This window comes from Mandrillus leucophaeus, unplaced genomic scaffold (assembly GCF_000951045.1).
Source record: "Mandrillus leucophaeus isolate KB7577 unplaced genomic scaffold, Mleu.le_1.0 Scaffold20, whole genome shotgun sequence".
In the NCBI taxonomy this organism is placed as follows: domain Eukaryota; kingdom Metazoa; phylum Chordata; class Mammalia; order Primates; family Cercopithecidae; genus Mandrillus; species Mandrillus leucophaeus.
The window spans coordinates 107,262-127,851 of NW_012102032.1; the positions used below are offsets into that span (position 1 = coordinate 107,262).

General features: G+C 41.8%; 1 protein-coding gene across 1 annotated transcript in view; it reads left to right on the forward strand.

Moving 5' to 3' along the window:
* Window positions 1-20,590, forward strand: part of PPM1D (protein phosphatase, Mg2+/Mn2+ dependent, 1D) — a 72,489-nt gene that overhangs the window by 31,667 nt on the left and 20,232 nt on the right. The window contains exon 3 of the mRNA XM_011979148.1: window positions 8,392-8,516. Coding sequence (XP_011834538.1) covers window positions 8,392-8,516 — 125 coding nt within the window. The remainder of the gene's footprint in view (window positions 1-8,391; window positions 8,517-20,590) is intronic.

The window sequence follows — 20,590 nt, forward strand, 5'->3', positions numbered from 1 at the left end:
TTTATTTATTTATTTTTTTGAGACAGAGTCTCACTCTGTCGCCCAGCTGGAGTGCAGTGGCTCGATCTTGGCTCACTGCAAGCTCCACCTCCCGGGTTCACGCCATTCTCCTACCTTAGCCTCCCGAGTAGCTGGGACTACAGGCGCCCGCCACGGCGCCCGGCTAATTTTTTTGTATTTTTAGTAGAGACGGGGTTTCACCGTGTTAGATGGGATCGTCTGGCTTCAGTCATGTTTTAATTTGAATTTATCTTATGAGAAATGTTGAATCTTTTTATATATTTAAGAGCCATTTATATTTTTCCTCTGTATTCCTTTTTATTCATTTTGGGGGATTGTTGTTAGCCATTTTTTTCCCCACATTAATGTGTAGGGGCTAGCTGTACATTAAAGAAATTAGTCTAATGTATGTGATGTGAATTTTAGATATTGTTTCCACAGTTTGTCTTTGATTATGCTCCTGGAACTTTTTCCACATGGAAGTTTCTTTTAATGCAGTTAAATTTATTAGTCTCTTCTGTTACAATTTTTTGGGTTTTATGCTATACACACAGTGAAGCTTTTTAATAAAGTCTGCTATATATATTTTCTTTTAGTACAGCAGGAATATTTTTGGTCTTAGAAATCCTGTTTGTTCATTCTGTTTGTTTTTTCATTTTTGAAACATGATCTCACTCTGTTGCCCAGGCTGCAGTGCAGTACCACAATCATGGCTCACTGCAACCTCAAGTGATCTTCCCATGTCAGTCTCTTGAGAGCTGGGACTACAGGTGCATGTGTGCCACCATGCCAGCTAATTTTCTTTTTCTTTTTTTTGAGACAGAGTCTTGCCCTGTTGCCCAGGCTGGAGTGCAATGGTGCGATCTCCACTCACTGTAACCTCTGCCACCCAGGTTCAAGCGATTCTCCTGCCCCAGCCTCCTGAGTAGCTGGAATTATAGGCGCCTGCCACCACGGCTTAGCTTTAGTATAAAGACAGGATTTCATCATGTCGGCCAAGCTGGTCTCGAACACCTGACCTCAGGTGATCTGCCTGCCTCGGCCTCCCAAAGTGCTGGAATTACAGGCACAAGCCTCTGCACCCGGCCTCTTTTTCTTAAAAAAAAAAAAAAAAAAAAAAAACCTCGGCCGGGCATAGTGGCTCCCGCATGTCATCCCAGCACTTTGGGAGGCTGAGGTGGGTGGATCATGAGGTCAGGAATTCGAGACCAGCCTGGCCAACATGGTGAAACCCCATCTCTACTAAAAATACAAAAATTAGCCAGGCATGGTAGCGTATGCCTGTAATCTCAGCTACTTGGGAGGTTTGGGCAGTAGAATCTCTTGAACCCGGGAGGCAGAGGTTGCAATGAGCCGAGATCACACCATTGCACTCCAACCTGGGCAACACGGTGAGACTCCGTCTCAAAAAAAGAAAAGAAGTCTTTTTTGGAGAGACAAAGTCTCACTATGTTGCCTAGGCTGGTCTCAAACACTCCTCTTGCCTTGTTAATTCATCTAAAAATAGCAATTATAAACCCATTATGTATTAACTAAAGAACATTTTAAATGAAAAAAAAAGCTATTTGCCAAAACGTTTAGTGAGAGGAGTGTCATTGTTTTAGTTTTGCAAGTGTCTTTAATGTCTGACTTAATAGGTCAGAGTCTCATCTTCTACATTCAGTCTGTTGTAATATGTTATTTTGGTTGCAGTAGATGAAGTAAATCTGGTCTTATATATAGTTGGAAAATGGGGGATTTATTTATTTATTTATTTATTATTTTGAGACAGAGTCTCGCTCTGTCGCCCAGGCTGGAGTGCAGTGGTGGGATCTGGGCTCACTGCAACCTCCACCTCCCGGGTTCAAGCAATTCTGCCTCAGCCTCCTGAGTAGCTGGGATTACAGGTGCACTCCACCATGCCCAGCTAATTTATGTATTTTTAGTAGAAACGGGGTTTCACCATTTTGGTCAGGCTGGTCTTGAACTCCTGACCTCGTGATCTGCCTGCCTGTGCCTCCCAAAGTGCTAGGATTATAGGTGTGAGCCAAGGCGCCAGGGAGGAGTACTTTGCTCACTTCTCTATAAATGTTTGTCTTTATGCCGGGCACAGTGGCTCATGCCTGTAATCCCAGCACTTTGGGAGGCCGAGGCAGGTCGGTCACGAAGTTAGGAGATTGAGACCATCCTGGCTAACATGGTGAAACCCTGTCTCTACTGAAATACAAAAAAAATTAGCCGCGCATGGTGGCGGGCGTCTGTAGTCCCAGCTACTTGGGAGGCTGAGGCAGGAGAATGGTGTGAGCCCAGGAGGTGGAGGTTGCAGTGAGCTGAGATCATACCACTGCACTCCAGCCTGGGCAACTGAGCAAGACTCTGTCTAAAAAACATAAATAAACAAATAAAATAAATATGTAAATGTTTGTCTTTGATGCTGTTTGAAACACAAGAAATGATAGTTTCTTTAAGGATTGTAGTATGATATCTGAAACTTTATTAATGAACTTTGCATATTCTTACATTAACATCCATTAGTCAGTTAATGAAGACATTGGTTGGATTGATTTTTGTTTTTTGAGACTGAGTTTTGCTCTTGTTGCCCAGGCTGGAATGCAGTGGCGTGATCTTGACTCACTGCAACCTCTGCCTCCCGGGTTCAAATGATTCTCCTGCCTCAGCCTCCCGAGTAGCTGGATTACAGGCATGTACCACCACACCCAGCTCATTTTGTATTTTTAGTAGACGCAGGGTTTCACGAACTCCCGACCTCAGGCAGTCCGCCTGCCTTGGCCTCCCAAAGTGCTGGGATTACAGGCGTGAGCCACCATGCCGGGCCCTGAATTGAATACTTTTTAAAAATCCCTACATAATTTTAAAAAATTAATAGACTTTAATTTTAAGAGTACTTTTAGATTCACTCCAAAATTGAGTGGGAAGCACAGAATTCTCATATATGCTCTGCCCTATCCCCCACCTCCCAGGCTTCCCGACTATCAACATCCTTCTCCAGAGTGTTTGTTATAATCAATCAATTGACATACCATTGACATACGTACATTGACATGCCTACATTGACATACATTGTCAATGACATACCTACGTTGACCTACATTGACATAACTACATTGACATACCATTATCACCCAGTGTCCATAGTTTACATTAGGGTTCACTCTGGGTGTTACACATTTTATGGGTTTTGACAAATATGTCATCACATGTATCCACCATTATAGTATCATGCAGATTAGTTTCATCACCCTAAGAGTCCTCTGTATTATGCCTATTCATCCCTCCCCCACTTACTCCTGGTAACCACGCTCTTTTTACTGCCTTCATAATTTTGCTTTTTCCAGAATGTCATATAGTTGGAACCATATAGTATGTAGCCCCTATGCATGACTTTTTAATATATGCATTTATTGTTTGTAATATGCTGGTACACTGAGTTATACAGATCTTGCAAATATTGACACTTTTTATTATACTATATCATATCCAGTCATGCAGCCTCTCAGAAAACTCCACTGTATACATGCGGTCTTAGTAGTATTATGAAAAAAATATATATATAGACCTTGGAGACACCCTGAAAAAGTCTTTAGCAACCTGCCAGGGTCCCCTAAACCACATTTTGAGAACCACTTTGCCAGTTCTCATATGGTTTCATCATCTTTTATATTTTAATCTTTAATCCTTCTGAAATTTTGAGATCTAAGCTATGTAGTAAATAGACAAGTTAACTTTTTTTCTAGATGACTACTGGTAGCCACTTGAATAATTACACATCTTTTCATTACTGAGTAGCAGGGTGACCAGGCTTAAGACCCTTCTTCAGTGGGAAGATGACCTGAATTTACCCTCTCCTTGTATTTCTCTAGTTAAGATAAATGTGAAATATCACCTCTGTTATTAGACAGCATTGCTTATTGTAGAATGATCCCTGAATGGAATTGCATCTTGGTAGGGAAGTCGTTGAATGGAGTATACATTTCTATTCGGAAGCACAGACCTTGGCTTCCTTGTATGCATGCAGTTTGTCTTGTGTAGGGACAAAGAAACTATAGTCATGTGCTATTTATTACATTGGTTTCTGTGGCACATGAAGCTTACCTAAGCTAGACCCTGTCGCCTTGCTTACAACTGAGCCATCACTTGGGAGATGAAAAAATGGCTTCTGGCTGTCTGAATCACTGCTGAAGACATCCTTGAAGTCGCTGTGGTGGCATACTGTATTTCCTGCCCAGTATCCTGCAAAGTTAGATGAACTGCCTTTCAAGCTATATTCTATTTGATCCTGTCACTGCGAAGGTCAGAATATATCTGACACCTCTGCTCGTTGTCATGCTAAGTGGGCTTTGCAGATTATAAACAGAATTCGTCCACATATTTGGGTCTTTTCTGGGCTATAATTTTTTTCCTGCTTATTTACCAGTATTATAATTTTTAAAACTGAGACTTTATTATAATTTTAAATATTGGTAGGCCTGATTCCTTCTCATTAATCTTCCTTTTAAAAAATACTTTTCTTGGGGCTGGGCACAGTGACTTACACCTGTAATCCCAGCACTGTGGGAGCCTGAGGTGGGCGGATCACCGGAGGTCAGAAGCTTGAGAGCAGCCTGGCCATCATGGCAATACCCCATCTCTACTAAAAATACAAAAAAATTATCCAGGCATAGTGGCACGTGCCTGTAATCCCAGCTACTTGGGAGGCTGAGGCAGGAGAATCTCTTGAACCTGGGAGGCGGAGGTTGCATTGAACCAAGATCATGCCACTGCACTCCAGCCTGCCCAACAAGAGTGAAAACTCTGTCTCAAAAAAAAAAGAAATAAAGCAGCTGGCTGTGGCACCTGTAATCCTAGCGCTTTGGAGGCCAAGATGGGAGGATCACTTGAGGTTAGAAGTTTGAGACCAGTCTGTTCAACATAGCGGGACCTCCATCTCTATGTAAAAAAAAATTTTTATAACTATAAATAAATGAACAAAAAAGGAAATAATTATTTTCTACAGAAGAAATTACCCTTTTGTGTTTTAAAAATATCTTTCTTGACTATTCTTTGTTTTTTTACTTGAATTTTAAAATTATATTTTATTTGATTTTAATAACATTTTTAGAAAGAGTTTTTTGGCTTTATTACCAAAAACACCATCTGGACAGTTGGGCAGATACTCTGCTATTTTGGAGCAGGTAACTTTTTGCAAAAATTGAGCCATTTTATTATAAGTTATTTCATTGCTTCCCTCTGTCCCGGCCTGGGCAACAGGCCAGCATTTTGTTTTTCCAGCCTTCTGTTGCTGCTCAGTCAGTTCTCTGCATGTCAGGCTGTTCCTTTTTACATGCCTTTTAATCATATAGGACAACAACAGGGAGTGCAGTAAAAGCATCTTTTATAACGTTGCTTTGGTTTTTTGTTACTAGATCTTAAAACTTCTGTGTTTTAACCGGTGTCATTATTTGTCTTTTTGTTTCTCAGAAACACAGATCATAGTATCTTTGAATATTTAGTGTCAAGAGAGCTGCTCGTCTAGTTATGTTGGAAGTAGCTACTGTAAATTACTTAGGTACTAAACTTACCTGGTAGGGAGAAGGTTTAGCAAAGAATAATAGAGCTTTAAGATGGTATTAAGACAGAATGTTGGCATCTTATAACTCTTGTGTTTCATGGATTCTTGTGAATGGCAAATTTAGTCTTTACTCTGCTGTTGACTTTTGAGGATCATCATTGAAGAAAGCTTAATGTAACAAAATGAATGCCTTTGATATTTTAACTCTTGTTATGATCAACCTGTTGATATCAGAACTTATTTAAACTAGTTGTTGGCTGGGCATGGTGGCTCATGCTTGTAATCCCAGCACGTTGGGAGGCCCGGATGGGAGGATGGCTTGAGACCAGCCTGGCAAACATAGTGAGATCCATTCTCTACAAAAAAATTACATGCCTGTGGTCCCTGCTCTTTGAGAAGCTGAGGTGGGAGGATCACTTGAGCCCGAGAAGCCAAAGCTGTGGGGAACCACGATCATACCACTGCACTGAAGCCTGGGTGACAGAATGACAGACACCCTGTCTCAAAACAAAATGAAAACTAGTTCTCAAAAGGGATGGTAGGCTGGGCATGGTGGCTCATGCCTGTAAGACCAACGCTTTGGGAGGCTGAGGCAGGCACATCACTTGAGGCCAGAAGTTCAAGACCAGCCTGGCCAACATGGTTAAACCCCATCTCTACTAAAAATAAAAAAATTAGCCAGGCATGGTGTTGGGTGCCTGTAATCCTAGCTACTCAGGAGGCTGAGGCTGCAGTGAGTCAAGATCACGCCACTGCACTCCAGCCTGGGTAACAGAGCAAGACTGTCTCCAAAAAAAAAAAAAGGAGGCGGGGATGGTAAATGAGCCACTTTCTGGAATTTGTATTCTTTGTTAATACCCACAATGTTTTCTGGTCATTCTCTACTTGTTTCAGTTCTCCTCTGGACTGTTCAGTATACTCAACACTAGCCACAAATGGCTGTTTAAATTAATAAAAATTAAATTTAAAAAATCAATTCCCATTTGAAGTAAAGCTCATTTCGGTCATGCCGGGCAGAGTTTGAGAGACCATCTCTAATGTTTTGATTATCAGTGTTTTTTCCTAAAGAACTAATCATATTTCCAAGTTTTAGGCATTTCTGTTGCTCCTATGACACATTTTTAGGAGGATTTTCTTACTCTTGTAACTCCCAAATCTATATGTCTACAGTTGATCTATTTCCCAAAGTCTAGTCTCACACTTTGAATTACAGAAATACCTAAATATATAGTATTTTCTGTATATTGCTGAAGTCATATTAAAACTGCCAGCCTGGGCAACAAGGTGAAAATCCGTGTCTACAAACAAAAACAACCCCCCCCCCCACAAAACCCACAACAATTAGTTGGGCCTGGTGGCACATGCCTGTAGTCTCGGCTACTTAGGAGACTGAGGTGGGAGGATCAGTATAGCACAAGAGGAGGTCAAGGCTGCAGTAAACCATGAGTGCACCACTGCACTCCACCCTGGGCGACAAGAGTGAGACTCTGTATCAAAAAACAAAAAACAGGCCAGGCGCCGTTGCTCATGCCTATAATCCCAGCACTTTGAAGGCTGAGGTGAGAGGATGGCTTAAGCCCAGGACCAGCCCGGGCAGCATAGTGAGACCCCAGCTCCTCAAAAAAGAAAAAATTAGCCAGGCATGGTGGCTCGTGGTGGCTCCCAGCACTTTGGGAGGCTGAGGTCAGGAGTTCGAGACCAGCCTGGCCAACATGGTGAAACCCCATCTCTACTGAAAATACAAAAATTAGCAGGCGTGGTAGCGCGTGCCTGTAGTTCCAGCTACTCAGGAGGCTGAGGCAGAAGAATTGCTTGAACCCAGGAGGCAGAGGTCACAGTGAGCTGAGGTCGTGCCACTGTACTCCAGCCTGGACAACAAGAGCAAAACTCCATCTCAAAATAAATTAAATAAATAAATAAGTAAAAATAAACAAAAAAACTGGCCAGGCACGGTGGCTCATGCCTGTAGTCCCATCATTTTGGGAGGCTGATGTGGGCGGATCACCCGAGGTTGGGAGTTCCAGACCGGCCTGGCCAACATGTTGAAACCCCATCTCTGCTAAAAATACAAAAATTAGCCAGGCATGGTAGTGTATGCCTGTAATCCAAGCTACTTGGGAGACTGAGGCAGGAGAATCGCTTAAACCCAGGAGGCAGAGGTTGCGGTGAGCTGAGATCACGCCATTGCACTCCAGCCTGGGCAACAGAGTGAGACTCCGTCTCAAAAAAATAAATAAATAAAAAATTAAAAAGCAACCAACCAACAATAACAAAAATTAAAACTGAAGTTCTGCTATGTTTCCCCCATCCTCAACATAAACACTCAGAACTCTATAACCTTTCCTTTTTAATTGCTTATATCACGATTTAATCCCTATTTATTTATTTATTTATTTATTTATTTATTTATTTATTGAGACAGAGTCTCGCTCTGTCATCCAGGCTGGAGTGCAGTGGTGCGATCTTGGCTCACTGCAGCCTCTGCCTCCCATGTTCAAGCAGTTCTCTCTCCACTTAGATAAGGTCTTCTGTCATCCCCCAATTGTTTAATAATTAGGTAATTTTGCTTTTTTTTTGACGTGGTATTTATACTCACTTTTCTTCACATTACATTCATTTGGTTATACTGCCTATTCCAGTAATCTCAACATTTTCTGCTTTGAATCCACCCTAATTCCTCTCTGAACAGGAATTTTGGCTTATGTTATCTTTGTATTTGAAACACATAAGACATTATTTCGTAATAATGTAGTCTTCTTTTATTAGTGATTTAATATACTGAGCTACCTTATTGTTGTATTTTAATCATTTAGATTATTTATGTGAACTCTATTTATTTTTAGTGTGATGAACAAGTCTGGGGTGAATCGTGTAGTTTGGAAACGACCTCGGCTCACTCACAATGGACCTGTTAGAAGAAGCACAGTTATTGACCAGATTCCTTTTCTGGCAGTAGCAAGAGCACTTGGTAAGTAGGACTTAATTTGGTGAAATTATATTGAATTTTGTATAATGTATGGTAGCAAAATAAAAAAGGAAACTGAGAACCCTTACATGGCATATAGTGAGGGTAGAGATATCATGATATTCTATTAAATGCTTTAGAACCTAGTAGAAGCCATGCATGGTGGCTCACGCTTATAATCCCAGCACCTTGGGAAGCTCAGATGGGCAGACCACTTGAGGTCAGGAGTTTGAGACCAGCCTAGTCAACATGGTGAAACTGCATCCTCACTAAAAATACAAAAATTAGCTAGGCATAGTGACGTGTACTTGTAGTCCCAGCTACTCAGGAGGCTGAGGCAGGAGAATTGCTTGAACCCAGGAGGCAGAGGTTGCAGTGATCGCACCACTGCACTCCAGCCCGGGTAACAGAGCAAGACTCAAAAAAAAAAAAAAAGCCTAATTGAAAGGAAGGTTTAGGTATATATTTCACTGACAGTTGCCCTTTGTTCATGAGTCATGTTCAGTGTTTTGCTAATTTCTATCTGTGTTTAGGGAAGTATATGCATGTCTAGGCTTAATGTTACCCTTGAAACTATTTTTAAATATCGCATTCTACTTTAGCCCTTTAAGTCCTCCTGAGAGCCTTCAAAACGTCTTTTTTCTTTAGTTAGCAAAGTAAAATAAGTATGAAAAAAAATAGTTATATTTCTGATCTACTTGGCTTTGGAAAGAAGGCTAGAGAATTATACCTAGTAAGGTGTCTTACCTTGGCTATGCTAGATGGGGGTAGTTTTTCCAAAGAAAATGTCTCGGAGAAAACGCACATTTGTTTATTTTTATTTTATGAGACAGGATTTTGTTCTGTTATTCAGGCTGGGTTGCAGTGGCACGATGATGGCTCACTACAACCTCTACCTCCCAGGCTCAAGCGATCCTCCCACCTCAGCCTCCCAAGTAACTGGGACTACAGGCGTGAGCCACCACGCCTGGCTAATTTCTTCTTTTTTGAGGAGACGCAGTCTCACTATGTTGCCCGAGCTGGTCCTGGGCTTAAGCCATCCTCCTACCTCGGCCTCCCAAAGTGCTGGGATTGTAGGCATGAACCACCACACCCAGCACAACTACTATATGTATTAATAATTTGTTTCCAATGTGAAACTAATTTTCTTCTTCTACACCCTGACTGGTGGACTTTTATGTTATATCCAAGCATTTGCTATTATGAAAAATACTGCAATAAATATTTCCTTATATACACATATGAGATTTCTTTCTTTTTTTTTTTTTTTTTTTTTTTTGAGACAGAGTTTTATTCTTGTTACCCAGGCTAGAGTGCACTGGTATGATCTCGGCTCACTGTAACCTTTGCCTCCTGGGTTCAAGCGATTCTTCTGCCTCAGCCTCCTGAGTAGCTGGGATTACAGACATGCGGCACCATGCCCGGCTAATTTTGTATTTTCAGTAGAGACGGGGTTTCTCTATGTTGGTCAGACTGGTCTTGAACTCCTGACCTCAGGTGATCTGCCCGCCTCGGCCTCCCAAAGTACTGGGATTACAGGTGTGAGCCACTGTACCTGGCAAGATTTCTTTAAGATACATAACTAGAAATGGAATTTCTGGGTCATAGTTTGTTACTTACCAACTGTTTTTGTGTCATCGACACTCACACAAGATGATAATATTTCTACAGTAAGCAGAGGAGGCTACTTGAGACTGAGGTAACTAACTTGGATGCTCTAGCCACTGAGGACCCACCCTGCTGCCCCTAGGCCATACTCATCCAGGGAATACCAGTTGGGAGACTCAGTTCAGAGATATCTACATGTTTAGTTTTATTAGGTATTGCTAAATTTCTTCCCAAAGTGATTATCCCAGGTTATTACAGTCCTGCTGTATTAGTTATCTATTGCTGTGTAATCAAATACTCCCACACTTAGGAGTTTAAAACATTTTTTATGTACACAGCTTCTCTGGCTCAGTAACCCAGGGATGACTTAATTGGGTAGTTCTGGCTCAGGGTCTCTTGTGTAGCTGTAATCAAGATGTCATTAATCATCTGAAGCCTTCAGTGGGGTTGGAGCATCTACTTGTAAGACAGCTCACTGAGTAAGCTGGCTTGGCAGTAGGCTTCAGTTTCTTGCTTTGCCGGCCTCTACATAGGGTTGCTTGAATGTGCCTTCATCATATGGCAGCTGGCTTCCTTAGAGCAAGCGATCATAAAAAGACATTTTGACTTCTATCTTGCTTTCTTGATCACTTGCTGTAGGGAATCCAGCTTTGTATTTTGTTAGCCTTGAATCACTGAGTCCAGCCCACCCTCAAGTATATCAAATAATTTGTGGATGTATTTTAAAAGCATACAGTTCCTACTTCTTCATGATTGTTCTTTATCCACCAAATATTTATTAAATACCTGCTATGTGCTAGGTACTGTTCCAGGTGCTGAGGATTCAGCCGTGAATGAAACAAAAATTCCTGCACCCATGGAGCTTACTTTCTAGGTTAGAGGAAAACATGATAAACTAAAATAACTAAGTAGGACATATATTGTGTTAGAAATGCGACCAAGAAAAATAAAACAGGGAATGCTATGGGGGTGGGGCCTGTATAATAATTATAAATGGGATGGTCAGAGGGGGATCTCGCTAAGATGATATGTAAGTAAAGTGTAAGTAAAGAGATGAGGCAGTGAGACCTGTGAGTGTCTGGGGCCACAGAATTTAGGCAGAAGTAACAAATGTAAGGGTTCTTATTACTCACAAATTTTTCTTTTTTTCTTTTCTTTTCTTTTTTTTTTTTTTTTTTTGAGATGAGGTCTCACTCTGTGCCCTAGGCCCTAGGCTAGAGCTCATTGCAGCCCCTAAAGTCCTGGGCTCAAGTGTTCCCCACAGCCTCAGCCTGCCAGGTAGCTGGGGTTACAGGTGCACGCCACCACACCCAACTAATTTTTTAAAATTTTTTGTAGAGATGTCTTTGCCTAGGCTGGTCTCAAATTCCTGACTTCAAGCGATCCGCCCACCTCAGCCTCGCAAAGTACTTGGACTATAGGTGTGTCACAGCGCTCAGCCTACTCATGATTTTTTTTTTTTTTTTTGAGACAGAATTTCGCTCTTATTGCCCAGGTTGGGGTGCAATGGCGTGATCTCAGCTCACTTCAACCTCTACCTCCTGGATTCAAGCGATTCTGCTGCCTCAGCCTCCCAAGTAGCTGGGATTATAGGCGTGTGCCACCACGCCCAGCTAATTTATATTTTTAGTAAAGACCTGTGAGTGTCTGGGACCACAGAATTTGGGCAGAAGTAACAAATGTAAGGGTTCTCATTGCTCATGAATTTTTCTCTTTTTTCTTCCTTTTTTTGTTTTTTTTTTTTGAGATGAGGTCTCACTCTGTGCCACAGGGATTTCACCATGTTGGTCAGGCTGGTCTTGAACTCTAACCTCAAGTGATCTACCCACCTCGGCCTCCCAGAGTACTGGGATTACAGGCATGAGCCACCGTGCCCTGCTCCTACTCGTTATTTTTAACAGAGAAGGTGGAAAAATGGAGTTGCCACTAACTGATAAAGAAATGACTGGAACATCAATGAAAAGGAGAGGTCGGAAGTTCAGTTTTGGACACATTACCCTTTCAGCACGTTTTAGACATTAAGATGGTGACACCTATTTGGCTTCCCATTGTAAGAATTGATTTCAGGTGACATCTAGGGTGGAGATTTCAATTTGGGGGAGCCAGTAGCATATAGATAGTATACAAAGTCTTGAGGTCATGTAGGGATTGAGTGCAGATAGAAAAGTGGGGAAGGTCTAGTGGCTGAGCCCTGAGATACTCTCACTGTTAAGACTCGGGGGATGTGCTCTGGTTCCATTTGAGGGTTGGATTAAAATTAAAAAAAAAAAAAAAAAAAAAAAGAGTTGGGGGATATGAATGGAAGAACAAGGTTAGAACAACTAAGAGCTGTAAGTCAAATAGGAAATTTGGGAGAGAGTACCCTGGAAGCTAAGTGAAGAAAGTGTTTCCAGAAAGAAAGAGTTTCAAATGCTGTTGTCCTTAGGTGGAGGGAGGATTGAAAAATGACCATGGGATTCAGGAATGCGGAGGTCATTGGTGACCTTGAAAAAGAAAGTAGCTTTTAGTGGAATAGTGAGACCACAACCATAATTGGGGTTATTGAAGAAAGAACCATCTTCTTGAGTGGGAGGAATAAAATTTGATACAGCAAGTTTAGACAGTTTTTTGTAGAAGTTGCTTTACTTCAACATAATTTTGTAAACACATGCAGAAATGAATTAATATTTTGGTAAAAGGGCTTTCTTATAAGAGACAAAATCGTTTTAGTGATAAAAAAAACTTTTTTCCTCTTGATTTCTCTTGTCACATAAATATTTTCTTTTCAAAAATAATGGTACCTTTTAGATTTTAATATTTAAGCTAAAAAGGCTTTGCTGTATTACTTTTTGTTTGTTTGTTTGTTTTTTGAGATGGAGTCTCACTCTGTCGCCCAGGCTAGAGTGCAGTGGTGCGATCTTGGCTCACTGTCAGCTTCGCCTGCCGGGTTCACGCCATTCTCCTGCCTCAGCCTCCCGAGTAGTTGCGACTACAGGCGCCCGCCACCACGCCCGGCTAATTTTTTGTATATATTTTTTAGTGGAGACCAGATTTCACCATGTTAGCCAGGATGGTGTCGATCTCCTGACCTCATGATCCGCCCTCCTCGGCCTCCCAAATTGCTGGGATTACAGGCGTGAGCCACCACGCCCGGCCTGCTATATTACTTTTCAAACCATTATTCTGACACTTGGAAAAGAATTTTTTTTTTTTTTTTTTTTTTCTGGAGATGGAATCTTACTCTGTTGCCCAGGCTGAAATGCAGTGGCACGATCTCAGCTCACTGCAACCTCTGCCTCCCAGGTTCAGACGATTCTTCTGCCTCAGTCTTCCAAGTAGCTGGGATTACAGGCACATGCCACCACACCTGGCTGATGTTTGTATTTTTAGTAGAGATGGGGTCTTACCATGTTGGCCAGACTGGTCTCGAACTCCTGACCTCAGTTGATCTGCCCACCTCCGCTTCCCAAAGCACTGGGATTACAAGCATGAGCCACTGTGACCGACCCGGAAATAATATTTTTAAAAGAGCTGTGTTACTGATTTTCTGAGTTTAGCTTGTTGCATGGAAATACTTATTGGCCAAAAGTAAATTAAATGCTGGTATTTTGCACACACACACCGTTATGGTTTACAGCCATTTTTCTTACAGTTTTTTTTTTTTTGGCGGGGGAAGGAGTGGGAATAGATGTCTCCTTGTCAACATTGGTGTCCTATAGACACTGATGATAATTACCCAAGTGCAAATGTAACAAAGGTGCCTTCTAGTGGCTGCCTGCTGGAATTGCATTTGAGTCTTGCAAATCATTTTATTCACTGGGGAGATCAGTTTTTGAGTACAGTGTGTATGAAGCACTCTGCTGTATGTACAAACACATCATCTTTGCCCTCATGGAGCTTGCAGTCTAGGAGAGGATTGAAAGGCATTCATCAGATGATAACAAAAAAAAAACAAAAACAAAAAAAAAAACTTTTTTTTTTTTTTGGAAACTGAGTTTCATTCTTGTCACCCAGGCTGGAGTGCAGTGGGACGATCTCGGCTCACTGTAACCTTTACTTCCCAGGTTCAAGCAATTCTCCTGCCTCAGCCTCCCACGTAGCTGGAATTACAGGCACCCGCCACCACACTCAGCTAATTTTTGTATTTTTATAAAATACAAAAATACAGCAGTTTCGCCATGTTGGCTAGTTTGGTCTCTAACTCCTGACCTCAGGTGATCTACCTGCCTCAGCCGCCTAAAGTGCTGGGATTACAAATGTGAGCCATGGCGTCCAGCTAAAACTGAGAATTTTTAATTTTTCTCTTTTTTTTTTTGAGAGGGAGTCTCACTCTGTTGCTCAGGCTGGAGTGTAGTGACACGATCTCGGCTCACTGCAGCCTCTGCCTCCCAGGTTCAAGTGATTCTTCTGCCTCCACCTCCTAAGTAGCTGGGATTACAGGCGGGCGCCACTGCACCCAGCTACTTTTCGTATTTTTAGTAGAAATGAGATTTCACCATGTTGGCCAGGCTGGTCTTGAACTCCTGACCTCAGGTGATCTGCCCGCCTCAGCTTCCCAAAGTGTTGGGATTATAGGCGTGAGCCACCACACCCAGCCTATTCTTGTATGTACTAATGAAAACCTAAAATAAGGATATTTCGGCCGGGCGCGGTGGCTCAAGCCTGTAATCCCAGCACTTTGGGAGGCCGAGACGGGCGGATCACAAGGTCAGGAGATCGAGACCATCCTGGCGAACACGGTGAAACCCCGTCTCTACTAAAAATACAAAAAATTAGCCGGGCGGGGTGGCGGCGCCTGTAGTCCCAGCTACTCAGGAGGCTGAGGCAGGAGAATGGCGTGAACCCGGAAGGCGGAGCTTGCAGTGAGCTGAGATCCGGCCACTGCACTCCAGCCTGGGCGACAGAGCGAGACTCCGTCTCAAAAAAAAAAAAAAAAAAAAAGGATATTTCACTTAACCAGAGAGGCCGGAAAAGTGATATTTGAACTGAGTTTTGAAGAATTACTGGAGGTTAAGGAGGAAGAAAGTGTGTTTTAGGCATAGAAAACAGCGTTTTCGAAAAGTTCGGTGACAGGAAGAAGCATAGTGACATAGGAACTCTGGTGAAGGCCATTGTAGCTGGAACAGGGATAAGGAAATAAGAGATTTGGTTAAAATGAGAAAATACTGCATTTTATAGGCAGTGGTAAAGAATTGTGTTTGGCTGGATGTGGTGGCTCATGCCCATAATTCCAACACTTTGGGAGGTCAAGGCAGGTGGATTGCTTCAGTTCAAGACCAGTTGGACAACATGGCGAAATCTCCCCTCTACAAATAATTGGCTGGGTGTGGTTGCACGTGCTTGTAGTCCCAGTTACTCAGGAGGCTTTGGTCGGGAGGATTGCTTGAGCCCAGGGGGCTGCAGTGAGCCAAGATTGTGTCACTGCACTCCAGCTTGGGCGACAGAGCAAGACCCCGTTTCAAAAAAAAACAAAAGAATTGTGTCTTTATCTTAAAAACAATTGTGAACTATAACAGAGTTGGAATGGGAAACAACCAGATTTGTGTGTTTTTAATTGTGGTAATATATACTTAGCATACACACAACTTACTGTTGTAAGCACATGGTTCATTGATGTTAAGTACAGTTATACTGTTTTGCAACCATCATCCACCATTTATCCTAGATTTGTGGGGGTTTTTTTGTTTTTGTAATTTCAACTTTTAGATTCAGGAAGTACATGTACAGGTTTGTTACATGGGTATATTGCATGGTGCTGAGGTTTGGGGTACGGTTGATTCCGTCATCCAGGTAGAGAGCATAGTACCCAATTGTTAGTTTTTCACGTCTTCCTCCTTCTCTCCCTTCTCCCTCTAGTGGTCCTCAGTGTCTGTTGTTGCCATCTGTATGTTCATGTGTACCCAATGTTTAGCTCCCATTTATAAGTGAGAACATGTGGTATTTGGCTTTCTTTTCCTGCATTAATTTGCTTAGGATAGTGGCCTCCAGCTGCATCTGTGTTGCTGCAAAGGACATAATTTCATTTTTTTCGTGGCTATGTATTATTCCGTAGTGTGTATGTACCATATTTTCTTTATCCATTTCACTTTTGATGGGCACCTAAGTAGATTCCTTGTCTTTGCTATTGTGAACAGTGCTCTGATGAACATTTGAGTGCATATGTCTTTTTGGTAGAGCAATTTATTTTCCTTTGGATGTATACCCAGTAACAGGATTGCTAGATCGAATGGTAGTTCTGTTTTAAGTTCTTTGAGGTATCTCCATACTGCTTTCCACAGTGGCTGAATTAATTTATATTCCCACCAACAGTGTATAAGCATTCCCTTTTCTCTGCAGCTTTGCCAGCATCTGTCATTTTTTGACTTTTTAATAATAGTCATTCTGACAGGTATGAGATGGTATCTCATTGTGGTTTTCATATGCATTCTCTAATGATTACTAATGTGGAGCTTTTTATCATTCTTGGCCATTTGCATGTCTTCTTTTGAAAACTGTTGATGCCTTCTGCCTACTTTTTAATGGGGTTATTTGTTTTTAAACTTGTTGAATTGTTTAAGGTCCTTACAGATTCTAGATAATTAGTTCTTTGTCAGATACATGTTTGCAAATATTTTCTCCCTTTCTGTAGGTTGTCTGTTTACTCTGTTGATAGTTTCTTTTGCTGTGCAGAAGCTCTTTCATTAGGTCCCACTTGTCAATTTTTGTTTTTGTTGCAGTTGCTTTTGAGGATTTAGTCACAGATTCTTTCCCAAGGCTGATGTCCATCCAGGAGTCTTACAGTTTGAGGTCTTACATTTAAATCTTTAATTTACTAGGTTTGTGTTTTAAAGAGAGAATTTTAATTGCAATTTTGAGAATGGATTAGAGGTGTAAACGTTGTTGGAAGTTCTCCATGGGAAACCACTCAAAGGGGTGCTGAAATTTGCTTGGTGTAAGGACCACTGAGTGTCTTGTGTACTACTGGCTGCCATGTGCCACAAGAGCAAGCAGAAAATATACTGGAACCAGAAAGCAGGCCTCCTCTCTTCTGGTGTCCCTTCAGCACCCTCTACTGAGGAAAAAAGGGAATTGGCTGTCTGCCAATGTCCAAGACACCTCCTTTCAGGACCTGCAGAAATGTTCTGTGATCCTACTTTGGTGTACAAACACTAGATCAGTAATAAAAATCCTTAGTTAAAGGCTCGATTCTGATCCTTACCATTTATTTGATATTATATAGAATCACACAGACTCTTTGAACTGATAAAACAAAGGAAAGTGGCTCTGAGTATGAATCATCTGGTGAGTTTGTTAAAAGGTCAGATTCTAGAGACTTTTACTAGCAAATTTGAAGCAACTTGAGCATCAAAACAAATTATAACAGGAATAAGTTTACAAATATTGAATAAAAAAGAATCTGTAAGTCTATATAGAGATGGACTGTATTTTTGTGATTTGGGTAGCCAATTTGTGAATTGGGTAGCCACCCTCCCATAGTAGATTCAGAGAGACTCCAAAGAAAACTCCTTTTTTTTTGAGACGGTGTCTCGCTCTGTCATCAGGCTGGAATGCAGTGGTGCGATCTCGGCTCACTGCAACCTCTGTCTCCTGGGTTCAAGCAATTCTCCTGCCTCAGCCTCTCAAGTAGCTGGGACTATGGGTGTGCACCACCCCCGCCCCCAGCTAATTTTTGTATTTCTAGTAGAGACAGGGTTTCACCATTTTGGCCCGGATGGTCTCGATCTCTTGACCTCGTGATCTACCAGCCTCAGCCTCCCAAAGTGTTGGGATTACAGGCGTGAGCCACTGTGTCCGGCCAGAAAATTCTTTAAAAAAGACTTTCAGCCAGGCGTGGTGTCTCACGCCTGTAATCCCAGTACTTTGGGAGGCCGAGGCAGGTGGATCACGAGGTCAGGAGATCGAGACCATCCTGGCTAACATGGTGAAACCCCCATCTCTACTAAAAATGCAAAAAAATTAGCCCAGTGTGGTGGCGGGCACCTGTATTCCCAGCTACTCGGGAGGCTGAGGCAGGAGAATGGTGTGAACCCAGGAGGCAGAGCTTGCAATGAGCCGAGGTCACACCACTGCACTCCAGCCTGGGCAACAGAGCGAGACTCCAACTCAAACAAAACAAAACAGAAACTTTCAGGCCTGGGCACAGTGGCTTATGCCTGTAATCCCAGCAGCCTGTAATCCTAGCACTTTGAGAGGCCGAGGCGGGTGGATCGCTTGAGCTCAGGAGTTCGAGATCAGCCTGGCCGACATGGCAAAACCCCATCTGTAGAAAAAAATACAAAAAAATTAGCTGGGTGCGGTGGCACACCCCTGTAGTCCCAGCTACTTGGAAGACAGATGAGAGAACTGCTTGAGCCTGGGAGGCGCAGGCTGCAAGGAGCCATGATCGCACCGCTGCACTCCATCCTGGGCAACAGAGTAAGACCATGTCTCAAACAAAACAAAACAAAAACTTTCTGGGGTTGGGAAAGAAGAAAAGAACCAAAGTAAAGTAAAATAAACTGTCAGCTAATAAATGTAGTTAGAATATCCCAATTCTATCATCAGTTTATAACCATTATGATAATTGATTCATTCAGGAATCATCAGTAGAGGCTAAAATATGGCATATTTTGGTACAGAACAGGATATTTCACAGAGCCTCAAACTTTCACCCTACAAACTACTCACCAGTTACAAAAAGAAAATTGTCTGAGTGTGGTAGAATAGCATCCTCATGCTTAGGAGATAACTGTTGAAGTATTACTATTTGGAGGTGAAGTGTTTTGAGTCTGTAATCTAATCTCAGATGGTTCAGCAAATAACTAAAACCAGTTCTATCCACAGATCCAAACATTGTCTGCATAAAAAATCCCAAATAATCTTCAGAAGAACTACTGGAATTAATAAGTGGATTCAGCAAGTTCACAGGACCCAGATTCAGCCTATACAGTCTATCATATTTTTATGTACTAAAAATGAACAGTTCATAATGAAATTTAAATAAGTATCATCTATAATTGCACCCAAAAAAAACCCATGAAATACAATTAGGTATAATTGTAACAAACTATGTTTAAGATTTATATGCGGGAAACTACAAAATGATGAAAGAAATCAAAGAAATAGAAATAGACCATGTATCTTAGTCAAAACCCACAGTTTAAAAATTTAAGTTAGAAGAAACAATCCGTTCTTCTGAAAACGTATTGTGGTTTATCGAGAAAGAGAGATTGAGGTCGGGCGTGGTGGCTAATGCCTGTAATCCCAGCACTTTGGGAAGTCTAGGAGTACAGATCACCTGAGGTCAGGAGTTCCAGACCAGCCTAGCCAACATGGTGAAACGTGTCTCTACTAAAAATACAAAAATTAGCCAGGTGTGGTCGTGGGCACCTGTAATCCCAGCTACTCAGGAGGCTGAGGCAGGAGAATCACTTGAAACCAGGAGGCGGAGGTTGCAGTGAGCCAAGATCACGCCATTGCACTCCAGCCTGGGCAACAAGAGCGAAACTCCATCTCAAAAAAAAAGTAGTAGATATTGGCAAGATATTGGAGACTAGTGATTTGGAAGTTGTCAGTAAAAGAGTTGGAAACTTGAAAGGACAGTTTCACCAAAGCAATGTAAATATATGTGTGTGTGGGTGTGTGTGTGTGTATATACACACACATATATATATGTAGGTAGGTAGATAGATAGGTATCTCCAGAAAGGTAAGAACATAATAATAATAGTCCTTTCAGGGAAAACTGGAAGGGCAGTGATGAGAAAGGAGAATTTTCACTGTATATATACCCTTTTGTATCTTTTGGTTTTCGTACCATGTAGGTGTATTACATAATATTATAAAATAAAAAGGCAGACCCAGTACCGTGGCTCATACCTGTAATCCCACCACTTTGGGAGACCGAGGTGGGAGGATTGCTTGAGTCCAGGACTTGGAGACCAGCCTGGACAACATAGTGGGAACCCCATCTCTACAAAAAATAAATTAGCTGGGCCTGTTGGTATACACCTATAGTCCCAGCTACTTGAGAGGTTGACGTAGGAGGATCACTTGAGCCCAGGAGATCGATCCTGCAGTGAGCCATGATTGTGCCACTGTCTCCATGTTCATTTTTATTATTTCGTCAACCAGGCAGCTTTGTTTTGCTGGTATAATGAGGTAAGTGTGTCTTTGTGAGCTTATCTGGATTATAATTAGCTTTTAGTGGTTGCGTGTATTCTGTTTTGCTGCTGAGAGGGCTGAATTGCTCTTTGAAGAGTCTGGGTAGCAGTGATTTTGCTACTTTTGAGTGGGAGTAATTAATTTGAATTATTCTTTCCTTGGACTCCCAGTATGTTTGAATTGCCAGTATTTCTGATGGGAGCTAGTGAGGAAGTTTAAATAAGGAAAAGGACAAAGCTCTTCCTCTTATTTAACAACAACAAAAAAACAGACCTACTGAAAGGGGACAAAAATTGTTTAACCTCTTGTCTGAAAATCTTTTGCTTTTAATTTAGGCCTTTCCCTTAA